Below are 13,131 nucleotides of genomic sequence, written 5' to 3' on the forward strand. Positions count from 1 at the left end.
CCAGGTATTCTCTATATTTTGGCTTTGCTGGATGAGGGAGAGATGCTGGCCAGGACACAGGGTGAACTTCTTTTATTAGTGCAACAGGATATTTTACGTCCACCTGAGGAGGCAGATAGGGCCCAAATTTAATGATACGTCCAAAAAATGTTACCTCCATCAATACAGCGCTCGCTCAGTACTGCACTGAAGCATCAGCCTAGAATATCCACTCAAATCCTGAAGTGGGACTTAAGCCTATAACCTTCTGACACGGCAAGAGTGTGACCACTGAGCCAAGGCTGACACATGCTGTCAGTAGAAACTTACAGCACAGAAGGAGGCTATTCTGCTTCCGTGACTGTGCTGGCCTTTGGAAAGAGCTGTCCTGCTTAGTTTCACATCCCCACTTTTTATCCCTAGCCCTGTAAGCTCCTCATCCTCAAGTACTTGTCCCACTTTCTTTTAAACTTATTTATGGAATCAGTTTTTCAGGTAGAGCGTTCCAGATCCCGAAAACTTCTTATCTCCCCTCTCGATCCTTTCCCAATGATTTTGTATCCACAACCTCTGGTTATCAACCTACTCGCCAGAGGGAATACTTTTTTCCTATTTATTCTATCCAAACCTCTCATCATCCTGAAAACCTCTATCTGAGGTCACCTCTTAACCTTCTCTGCTCCATGGAGAACAGTCCTAACTTTTCCAATCTCACTTCATAACTGAAGTCCCTCACCCTGGTAACATCCTGATAAACTTCCTTTGTACCCTTTCTAAGGCCTTTACATCTTTCCTGAAGTGTGGTGCCTGCAATTGTCCACAATACTGCAGCTGAGGCCTAACCAGTGATTTATAAAGTTCTACCATGATCTCTTTGCTTTTATATTCTAGTTCTCTATTTATACACCCAAGTAACCCGTATACTTTTTTAACCACCTTATCAACTTGCCCTGCCATCTTTAAGGATTTGTCTATATGGACACCAAGGTCTCTCTGCTCATCTACACTTTTCAAAATTACGTCATTTATAGTGTACTGTCTTTCCATATTATCCTCCCAAAGTGCATCACTTCACACTTCTCCACACTAAACTCCATCTGCCCTGCTTCTGCCCACTTCACCATCCTGTGTATGTCATCCTGAAGCCTGTAACTGTCCTCATCACTATCTGCTGCTTTGCCAAGTTTCGTATCATTTGCAAATTTATAATGCTGCTCCTTACGCCCGAGTCGAGGTCATTTATAAAAACTGCAAAGAGTAATGAACCCAAAACTGACCCTTGGGGAACACCACTCCAAACCACCTTCCAGTCTGAAAAACATTCATCCACCCCCACCCTTTGCTTCCTGTCACTCAGGCACTTTTGTATCCATACCGCCACTTTTCTCTTAAATCCATGAGCTTTCTAAGCCTCTTAGAAACATGGGGCTAGACTTTCCACTTCACATCGCCCATCTAAGGCCCATCTATCGCCCAAAATGGACCTCTATCGCCCATTTTTGAGCAAAAAGTGGAAACTAGGCCCAAAATATCGCCGGAAAAATAGGCCACCAAGTTTCCACTTTGATCGCTGAGATGATCGCCCAAATGATCGCCCACACAAGGCCCATCCAAAGTTTCAGCACTTTGCATGCACTTCGCTGGGCCGATGCAAGGCCCAAAAGAGTGCTCAAAAATAGTTGCTTTTTCAGGGTCTTAGAGAGGGAAATAGGCACTACGGACGCCATTTTTAGCCTCTGAGGAAGGGTGGAGAATTGTTCTGAGTTATTTAGAGAGTAAAATTGATGCAAATTGTACTCAGAAATTTGGGACAGGGAATATAAATAGGTATCATCACCATATTTATGCATATATTGGAATTATTTATTAAATAGCTTTTACATAGTGAAGTTATTTAATGATATTCCGTGGGGAAACAGAATAAACAAACAAATCTGCATGAAGAACTGTACGTTGTAAAACTTATGTAAGTAAGAGAGAAGGTTCAAAAGTTGTAGAAATTTTTTTTTATTAACAAAGAACTAATGAACAACACCCCCCACCCCCCGCACCAACCCACCCTTCCCTTAAAATCCCCCAAAACGTTACAAGAAGAAATGAACATTTTACAGAACAAGTGGCCATTTAAGTTATGATGACAATTGTCCATTTCAGTCATAACAACAAGTGACCATTTCAGTGATGATAACAAGTGACCATTACAGTGATGATAACAAGTGACTATTTCAGTCATGCCAACAAGTGACCATTTCAGAAAGAATGGAAAGGGAACAGTTAAGTAATGATGACAAGTGAACATTTAATTTTATGCTGGGTTGTGTAAAATTTAGTTATGCTTAAATGTAACACAATAACATTGCAGATTCTAGTTACTATTTAGATCATTAAATAATACATAAATATAAATTTCAACTACTCTCGCAGCTGCCAGTAGGCTGTTCCACCGTTTGCGGCACTGGTCCGGTGTACGCGTTTCATTGGAGGCCGATGTGACTACTATCGGCTATTTCGGACCAATTCCTGCGATATGCATGGGGTGGAGGTTTCCCCTACCCACCCCGTGTCAGATCCTCTCACCTGGAGCTGACAGCATTTACGAGGGACTCATTTACCTCTTCGCTGAAGGGTTTGGCCCTTCTCTTTCCTGCACCTCCCTCCATTCTTTAAATGTATCTGTAATTTGGATAAGACTTTCTGACCTGCTCTCTCTCTCTCTCTCTCTCTCTCTCCCTCTCTCTCCCAGACCCACCCAGAGCTTCTGAACATGTGTGAAGACCCTTGACCTCTCAAAACGCAGGAAGAAGCATCAACCTGAAAAAAAAAATCAACCTGCACATGCGCAGCAATACGTTGCTAGGGAAGCTTTTTTTTTCATTCACTTCCGTTTTCTTTGGCCGATCAGGAGATCGCCGAGAAATCACATCGCCCATTTGACATCGCTGGGCTAAGGCCGAGTGGAAAATGGAAAAAAAAATGGGCCTTGAGCCGGCGATCAGCACGGGCGATAGATCCCGCATCGTTGGAACAAGGCCCATTTTTTTCGGCCTTAGCCTGGAAGTGGAAAGTCTAGCCCATAGAAATTTACAGCGCAGAAGGAGGCAATTTCGGCCCATCGTGTCCGCACCTGCTGACAAAGAGCCTCACGGCCCTCGGTCAGCAGCCCTGAAGGTTACATATAAACCTTTGAAAAATGTACAATGGCGGACAGGTAAAGAGCATCCGGCCCAACCAGTCCAATCCCACACAACCACAAAACCCCATGCATCGCAACATTTTACACTCCTGTGTAGCACTTTGTCGAATGCATTTCAAAAGTCCATATGTACAACATCTACTGTACTACCTTGATTAATCTTTTCTGTTATCTCTTCAAAGAATTCAATCAAGTTAGTCAGACATGAATAACCTGTAACAAATCCATGCTGGCTCTCCTTGATTAACCTATGTTTTTCCAAATGAAAGTTTATTTTGTCGCTGATAATGGTTTCCAATAACATCCCTCTCTCCAACTCCTGTCTGAGGCTGAACCAGACTGTTCACAACCTTGGTGTCATATTTGAACCTGAAATGAGCTTTCAATCACATATCCGCAGCATAACAAAAACCGCCTATTTTCACCTCCCTAACATCGCCCGTCTCTGCCCTTGCCTCAGCTCATCCACTGCTGAAGCCCTCATCCATGCCTTTGTTACCTCTAGACTTGACTATTCCAATGTACTCGTGGCTGGCCTCCCACATTCTTCCCTATGTAAACTAGAGGTGAACTTGGTTGCCCTTGTCCTAACTCACACCAAGTCCCAGTCACCCATCACCCCTGACCTACATTGGCTTCTGGTTAAGCAATGCCTCGATTTCAAAATTCTCATCCTTGTTTTCAAATCCCTCCAAGGCCTTGCCCCTCCCTATCTCTGTAATCCCCTCACACCCCACAATCCCCCGAGATGTCTACGCTCTCTAATTCTGAGCATCCCTGATTATAATCGCTCAACCATTGGCGGCCGTGTCTTTTGTTGCCTAGGCCCCAAGCTCTGGAACTCCCTGCCTAAACCTCTCCACCTCTCCAACTCTCTTTCCTCATTCAAGACGCTCCTTAAAACATACCTCTTTGACCAAGGTGCAGGAGTAGGCCAATCGGCCCTTTGAACCTGCATCACCATTCGATAAGATCATGGCTGATTATTCACCTCAGTACCCCTTTCCTGCTTTCTCTCCATACCCCTTGATCCCTTTAGCCATAACGACCATATCTAACTCCCTCTTGAATATATCCAATGAACTGGCATCAACAACTCTCTGCGGCAGGGAATTCCACAGGTTAACAACTCTGAGTGAAGAAGTTTCTCTTCACCTCAGTCCTAAATGGCCGACCCCTTATCCTAAGACTGTGTCCCCTGGTTCTGGACTTCCCCAACATCGGGAACAATCTACCAGCATCTAACCTGTCCTGTCCCGTCAGAATCTTGTATGTTTCGATGAGATCCCGTCTCATCCTTCTAAACTCCAATGTATAAAGGCCCAGTTGATTCAGTCTCTCTTCATATGTCAGTCCGGCCATCCCGGGAATCAGTCTGGTGAACCTTCGCTGCACTCCCTCAACAGCAAGAACGTCCTTCCTCAGATTAGGAGACCAAAATTGAACATAATATTCCAGGTGAGGCCTCACCTGTACAACTGCAGTAAGGCCTCTCTGCTCCTATACTCAAATCCCCTTCCTATGAAGGCCAACATACCATTTGCCTTCTTTACCGCCTGCTGCACCTGTATGCCAACTTTCAATGACTGATGTACCATGACACCCAGGTCTCGTTGCACCTCCCCTTTTCCTAATCTGCAACCATTTAGATAATATTCTGTCTTTGCGTTTTTGCCCCCAAAGTGGATAACCTCACATTTATCCACATTATACTGCATCTGCCCTCTCATCTAACCTGTCTAAGTCACCCTGCAGCCTCTTAGCGTCCCCCTCACAGCTCACACTGCCACCCAGTTTAGTGTCATCTGCAAACTTGGAGATATTATACTCAATTCCTTCATCCAAATCATTGATGTATATTGTAAAGAGCTGGGGTCCCAGCACTGAGCTCTGTGGCACTCCACTAGTCACTGCCTGCCATTCTGAAAACGACCCGTTTATCCCGACTCTCTGCTTCCTGTCTGCCAACCAGTTCTCTATCCACGTCAGTACATTACCCCTAATACCATGTGTTTTGATTTTGCACACCAATCTCTTGTGCGGGACCTTGTCAAAAGCCTTTTGAAAGTCCAAATACACCACATCCACTAGTTCTCCCTTGTCCACTCTACTAGTTACATCCTCAAAAAATTGCAGAAGATTTGTCAAACATGATTTCCCCTTCATAAATCCATGCTGACTTGGACCGATCCGATCACTGCTTTCCAAATGCGCTGCTACTTCATCCTTAATAATTGATTCCAACATTTTCCCCACCACTGATGTCAGGCTAACCGGTCTATAATTACCCACTTTCTCTCTCCCTCCCTTGTTAAAAAGTGGTGTTACATTAGCTACCCTCCAGTCCATAGGAACTGATCTTGAGTCGATAGATTGTTGGAAAATAATCACCAATGTGTCCACTATTTCTAGGGCCACTTCCTTAAGTACTCTGGGATGCAGACTATCAGGCCCCGGGGATTTATCGGCCTTCAATCCCATCAATTTCCCTAACACAATTTCCCGCCTAATAAGGATATCCTTCAGTTCCTCCTTCTCACTAGACCCTCAGTCCCCTAGTACTTTCGGAAGGTTATTTGTGTCTTCCTTCGTGAAGACAGAACCAAAGTATTTGTTCAATTGGTCTGCCATTTCTTTCTTCCCCATTACAAATTCACCTGAATCTGACTGCAAGGGATCTACGTTTGTCTTCACTAATCTTTTTCTCTTCACATATCTATAGAAGCTTTTGCAGTCAGTTTTTATGTTCCCGGCAAGCTTCTTCTCAAACTCTATTTTCCCCTCTTAATTAAACCCTTTGTCTTCCTCTGCTGAATTCTAAATTTCTCCCAGTCCTCAGATTTGCTGCTTTTTCTGGCCAATTTATATGCCTCTTCCTTGGATTTAACACTATCCTTAATTGCCCTTGTTAGCCACGGTTGAGCCACCTTCCCCATTTATTTTTACTCCAGATAGGGATGTATAATTGCTGAAGTTCATCCATGTGATCTTTAAATGTTTGCCATTGCCTATCCACCGTCACCTGCGCTAATTTCTGTTTATGCAGCTTGATGTCAAATTATTATCTCATAATACTCCTGTGAAGTGCCTTGGGACATTTCTCTACTTTAAAGAGGCTATATAAATACAAGTTGTTGTTGTTGTTTACTATGCTATGCAATGATTCTGTGCTATGCACTGTTATTGTGCTGTGTAATGTTCCTACGCTCACATGCTCCTCTGATCTCTGTTTATTTAGGAAGCAACATAAAAAGTATAAAGTCCAAGAATGGTATATGGTACACACCACGTCAATTTGAAGTGAAGGGAGGTCGGGCCAGCAGCAAGAATTGGAAGCTCAGTATACGATGCAATGGCTGTCCACTGTCAAAGTTGATACAGGTACACTCAGTGCTCCATTTTCCAACATGCCAATGCTGGCTGTCTGTGTTTAGTTTAATTCATTGCAGTCTAAGCAAGGCACTGACTAGGACAAGTACTTTGGTTCGGTATTCACTAAGGAAGACACAAACAACCTTCCGGATATAAAAGGGGTCAGACGGTCTAGTAAGAAGGAGGAACTGAGGGAAATCCTTATTAGTCGGGAAATTGTGTTGGGGAAGTTGATGGGATTGAAGGCCGATAAATCCCCAGGGCCTGATGGACTGCATCCCAGAGTACTTGAGGAGATAGCCTTGGAAATAGCGGATGCATTGACAGTCATTTTCCAACATTCCATAGACTCTAGATCAGTTCCTATGGAGTGGAGGGTAGCCAATGTAACCCCACTTTTTGAAAAAGGAGGGAGAGAGAAAACAGGGAATTATAGATCGGTCAGCCTGACATCAGTAGTGGGTAAAATGATGGAATCAATTATGAAGGATGTCATAGCAGTGCATTTGGAAAGAGGTGATATGATAGGTCCAAGTCAGCATGTATTTGTGAAAGGGAAATCATGCTTGACAAATCTTCTGAAATTTTTTGAGGATGTTTCCAGTAGAGTGGACAAGGGAGAACCAGTTGATGTGGTGTATTTGAACTTTCAGAAGGCTTTCGACAAGGTCCCACACAAGAGATTAATGTGCAAAGTTAAAGCACATGGGATTGGGGGTAGTGTGCTGACATGGATTGACAACTGGTTGGAAGACAGGAAGCAAAGAATAGGAGTAAATGGGTACTTTTCAGAATGGCAGGCAGTGACTAGTTGGGTAACGCAAGGTTCTGTGCTGGGGCCCCAGCTGTTTACATTGTACATTAATGATTTAGACGAGGGGATTAAATGTAATATCTCCAAATTTACGGATGACACTAAGTTGGGTGGCAGTGTGAGCTGCGAGGAGGATGCTATGAGGTTGCAGAGCGACTTGGATAGGTTAGGTGAGTGGGCAAATGCATGGCAGATGAAGTATAGTGTGGATAAATGTGAGGTTATCCACTTTGGTGGTAAAAACAGAGAGACAGACTATTATCTGAATGGTGACAGATTAGGAAAAGGGGAGGTGCAACGAGACCTGGGTGTCATGGTACATCAGTCATTGAAGGTTGGCATGCAGGTACAGCAGGCGGTTAAGAAAGCAAATGGCATGTTGGCCTTCATAGTGAGGGGATTTGAGTACAGGGGCAGGGAGGTGTTACTACAGTTGTACAGGGCCTTGGTGAGGCCATACCTGGAGTATTGTGTACAGTTTTGGTCTCCTAACTTGAGGAAGGACATTCTTGCTATTGAGGGAGTGCAGCGAAGGTTCACCAGACTGTTTCCCGGGATGGCGGGACTGACATATCAAGAAAGACTGGATCAACTGGGCTTGTATTCACTGGAGTTCAGAAGAATGAGAGGGGACCTCATAGAAACATTTAAAATTCTGACGGGGTTAGACAGGTTAGATGCAGGAAGAATGTTCCCAATGTTGGGGAAGTCCAGAACCAGGGATCACAGTCTAAGGATAAGGGGTAAGCCATTTAGGACCGAGATGAGGAGAAACTTCTTCACCCAGAGAATGGTGAACCTGTGGAATTCTCTACCACGGAAAGTTGTTGAGGCCAATTCACTAAATATATTCAAAAAGGTGTTAGATGTAGTCCTTACTACTCGGGGGATCAAGGGGTATGGCGAAAAAGCAGGAATGGGGTACTGAAGTTGCATGTTCAGCCATGAACTCATTGAATGGCGGTGCAGGCTCGAAGGGCTGAATGGCCTACTCCTGCATCTATTTTCTATGTTTCTATGTAAGTCAGGTAATGCTACTGAAAGCAGGGAGAGTTTAGGGAAACATAAATACAAGGATGGCACGGATTTCTTTACTCTGTATCTTACCCCTACTGTCCCTGACCTGGGAGGTATTGTTTTTCGCAGAATATATTTCTCCTGAACTCTATTGGTCACCATTTAAAATGTTTCCCATTACTGTACTATCTCTTTGTCTGTTTAAATTTTTTTCCAGTTTACAGGAGAGCTTAATTCTGAATCTAGCCTGTGCAGTACCTGACCTGAGAGTATTTGATGGGGCAGTATAGAAGGAGCTTTATTCGTTATCTAACCTATGCTGTACCTGATCCAGGTGTTCAGGGTGCTGGAAATGTGTGCAGTAGAAGACAGATGGAATTATGTTTAAATTATTGGTAGAACTGGGAATGTCTCATTTCTATTGATCAGTTTCTTTCACTTGCAGTCTAAATATTTGGAGAGCCCGAACGCCAAGCGGAAACTTAATGCAACAGAAGCTGAAGTAAGTGCTGTTGACCTTTTATGGCTCTATCTACCTGCACTCACACTTTCAGGAAATGATATATTTCAACCCCTGGCTTTCTCTGTCAGATGGCTGCCCAGGTGGCGAAGTTGATATTTCCTGGACACTCACCAATCAGATGGCCTGCAGTGGGCTTTTTCCAGTGCACACCTATTTTTCTTTGTAAATTAGAGGTGGCAGACAAACACTAATTGTAAATTAGAGCTGCCACACATAGTAGCTGTGTCTTCGAGCTGGCAAACACATTAATTGAAAACCAAAGCTGACACATACACTTTGCATTGGAGCGGAAACACAAGGAACTGTGCTTTGGAACTGGCGCACGCTAATTGTGCATTGGAGCTGGCAAACACGATAATTGTAAATTAGAGCTGCCACACATAGTAATTGTGCATTAGAATGGACACGAACTGCAAATGGCAGCTGCCACAAACACTAGTTGTGTGTTAAGGGAGAGGAATGTCATGCATTGCATTAATGAACCACACTGTTCAACACACTCCATGCAGTAAACAAACAGACCTGCCATTAAAAATGTTGTTGCTTGTCATGCAGCAATTAATATGTAGTGCACAAATTTCTTCAGCACAAGCATTCTGAATTCCAGGAGTCATTTATGGATGTACTGATTTTTATTTTCACTGTTTGTTAAAATACTTTTAGCCTCTAGTTCCCAAATCACCCACCAATTGCATTATTGATCTTTATGATCTGAAGGGGCAGAAAGTGTTTCTGCTCTGAACTCTGAATGGATGAAGGAGCTGACAGATATGCTCTATCACATTTCCGAGCCTGCAGGTTATGGCAGAAGCTGCAGTGATGGCAGTGTACAGGTAAATCATAGAAATTTACAGCATGGAAGGAGACCATTTCGACCCATCGTGTCTGTGCCGGCCAACAAAGAGCTACCCAGCCTAATCCCACTTTCCAGCTCTTGGTCCATGGCCTTGTAGGTTACGGCACTTCAAGTGCACATCCAGATACTTTTTTAATGTGGTAGGGTTTCTGCCTCTCCCACCCTTTCAGGCAATGAGTTGCAGACCCCTACCACTCTCTGGGTGAAAAAATTTCCCCTGCCTTCCAGTCACCGAAAACACCTATCAACCATTACCTTTTGCTTCCTGCCTCTGAGCCAATTTTGGATCCAACTTGCCACTTTGCCTTGGATCCCATGGGCTTTTACTTTCATGACCAGTCTGCCATGTGGGACCTTATCAAAAACCTTGCTAAAATCCATATACACTACATTAAACACACTGCCCTCATCGACCCTCCTTGTTCGCTCCTCAAAAATTTCAATCAAGTTAGTCAGGCATGACCTTCCCTTAACAAATCCATGCTGACTGTCCTTGATTAATCCGTGTCTTTCTAAATGAAAATTTATGCTGTCCCTCAGAATTTTTTCCAATAATTTTCCCACCAGCGAGGTTAGGCTGACTGGCCTGTAATTACTCGGTCTATCCCTTTCTCCTTTTTTAAACAACGGTACCATGTTCACAGTCCTCCAGTCCTCCGGTACCACATCTGTAGCCGGAGAGGATTGGAAAATGATAATCAGGGTAATGGCAGAGCCTACAGTGATGCCAGCGTACAGGTTATGGTGGAAGCTGGTGATGCAGGTTTACAGATTATGCCAGAGTCTGCAGTGAGTATTGTTTCATTTCCAGCTACGGAAACACACAGCTGTAACCCAGAACAACAATGAAACCACTTCCTCCCAAAACAAATCCGAATCAGAACTGAAGGTAAGGAAATCTTTTAACAATGTTACAATTCCTTGAGAGTATTTTCTTTCCTATTATTTACTCAAAGTGAAAGGTTTCTCTCCTCAGGTTCTCTTCCCCGTCCCTCTTCTCTCTCATCACACCCCCTCCTCAAAAAGTCCATCCTTAACCGCTTTGTCCTTGCAAACTACCGCCCTATCTCCAATCTCCCTTTTCTCTCCAGAGTCCTTCAACGTGTTGTCACCTCCCAAATCCGTGCTCAGCTTTCCTGCCTATCCATGTTTGAATCTCTCCAATCAGGTTTCCGCCCCTGCAACAGCGCTGAAACGGACCAAATCAAAGTCACAAATGACATCCTGTGTGACTGCGACCGTGGTGTGTTTTCCATCCTCGGTCACCTCCGGTGTGGGTCGGATATTGGCAGCTGAGCTTTCAATGGGCTGAGGTTTGAGAGTGGGGATTGGGAGGCCGGCCAGCACAGCTTTGGAATAGTTGAGTCTGGAGGGGACAATAAAGCTGAGTGCTTTAATGGTGGAGGGACAGAGATAAATGCTGATGCAGGCGATGTTCCAGGAGGAAGGAGGCAGCCTTTACAGTGCAAAGGATACGGGGTCAGAACCTCAGCTTGGAATTGAACAGGACACTGAGGAGGCTATCGATCTGAGAAGGGTTAAAGACGAGGATGGAGTCAGTGGCAGGGAAGCAGAGTTTGTGCTGAGGTTTAGTGGTGGAAGTGTAATTTATCCAAGACTGCATGTCGGACAGCAGCTGGGCATCACGGTGAGGCAGTGCAGGATCGATGGAAGTGGTCATGGACAAAAGTCCGCAAACACCCACCAGGCAGCTACTTCCCCTCCATCCCCCTTCCTTTCCAGGTAGCCAATGCCCCTCCTTTCTTCTCTGACTATTCTCCCTGCGATAACAGCTCCACAGCCAACAACCTTCCCTCCGCTACCTCAACAAGTGATGATTCTTCAGGCGAGAACCCAGTGAGTGTTGACCATGGGAGGCAGCACAAGCTGAGCTGGGATCCAGTTCACACCTGACGTGCATATGCATGCGCTGTCCAGCAGGGGTCAGTTTGTACTGACGAGAAGCTGGAACCCCGACGAGTTGTTTCCCTCCCTAATCCACTGAGACTAAACTGCCACGTCGGGTGATATAAGCCAACGAGCAAGAATCTAGATCACAAAGTCAGTTTACCTGGCATGCGCATCTCAACTTGTTCCACACTTGGATGATCGCTCCTCTCGATCGTTTCTCCTGGAGCTCAGAAGCCCTGTGACACCCTTGGTCGCTCTCATTGAGGGCACGCTGGAACGGCATTCTGAGATTGTTATTTGGAGTAAATTATCATGAATATTCGGAGTGAGCCTTTAGCTCGGTGGCACCATTCCCGCCTCTGAGTCAGAAGGTGAAGCGTTCAAGCCCCCAGTGCAGGCAGCCCCGGCGAGTGGAGACTACAATACGGTCTCTAAATACTGGGTTGACATCCCAGCGGGATACTTGCACCCAGACAGTGATAGTGTTCCCATCACTGAGTCAGAAGGATTGGGCTCAGAGCCGGCTCCAGACAGCCCTGGCGAGCAGAGACTGGAGAACCGGCTATGAATCATCATCATCATAGGCAGTCCCTCGGAATCGAGGAAGATTTGTTTCCACTCTAAAAATGAGTCCTTAGGTGACTGAACCGTCCAATACGAGAGCCACGGTTCCTGCCACAGGTGGGACAGATAGTCGTTGAGGGAAAGGGTGGGTGAGACAGGTTTGCCGCACGCTCTTTCCGCTGCCTGCACTTGATTTCTGCACGTTCTCGGCGACGAGACTCGAGGTGTTCAGCGCCCTCCCGGATGCACTTCCTCCATTTAGGGCAGTCTTGGGCCAGTGACTCCCAGGTGTCGGTGGGGATGTTGCACTTTATCAGGGAGGCTTTGAGGGTGTCCTGGTAATGTTTCCTCTGCTCACCTTTGACTCATTTGCCGTGAAGGAGTTCCGAGTAGAGCGCTACGTCTGCAGCTGGATACTGGATTGACGTCTAGTGGGAGTGCCTGCATCTGATGGGTGTGGGTGTCCCCGCAATGCACTTCCCCACTCCCCCCGCCATTGTAAAGGTAGGTGGAGCTCTTTAGCTCTCAGTTACAGCCCGCCTAGGAGAAGGTACAAACCGTGAGGATGGCAAAGGGAAACCACCTCGACTCCTCTCCCCTAGTCAGCGGCTCAACAAGTTCATGTATGAGACTTGAGTTGGGATGGAACGGACAGATCATGAATATTAATCATTTGGGGCCGGGTTGTGGATGAGGCCCAAGTGAGGATCAGTCCCTGTCATGAAGTTGCTGTTTAAGAAGGTGTACAATGAAAAATGGAATCCTTTGCTGTTCCAGGATGATATTGGGTTGATGAAAGAATCTACAAGCCAGTGTGAAGATGGGTCTTCCGGGGAGCACAGAGAAGGTTTGAAATGGATCTATTCTGTTAATAACAAAAAATGTAAGAATTAAGGGGCCAA

The 13,131-nt window shown here is 45.3% G+C and overlaps 1 protein-coding gene across 5 annotated transcripts in view; it reads left to right on the forward strand.

The window, feature by feature from the left end:
* LOC139265839 (nuclear autoantigen Sp-100-like) overlaps positions 1–13,131 on the forward strand; it is a 131,022-nt gene that overhangs the window by 33,627 nt on the left and 84,264 nt on the right. For all 5 annotated transcript variants that reach the window (XM_070883330.1, XM_070883331.1, XM_070883329.1 and 2 more), the window contains 4 exons: positions 6,411–6,553; positions 8,821–8,877; positions 10,566–10,643; positions 13,007–13,076. In XM_070883330.1, the coding sequence (XP_070739431.1) occupies positions 6,411–6,553; positions 8,821–8,877; positions 10,566–10,643; positions 13,007–13,076 (348 nt within the window). The remainder of the gene's footprint in view (positions 1–6,410; positions 6,554–8,820; positions 8,878–10,565; positions 10,644–13,006; positions 13,077–13,131) is intronic.

This window comes from Pristiophorus japonicus, chromosome 6 (assembly GCF_044704955.1).
Source record: "Pristiophorus japonicus isolate sPriJap1 chromosome 6, sPriJap1.hap1, whole genome shotgun sequence".
Classification (NCBI taxonomy): Eukaryota; Metazoa; Chordata; class Chondrichthyes; family Pristiophoridae; genus Pristiophorus; species Pristiophorus japonicus.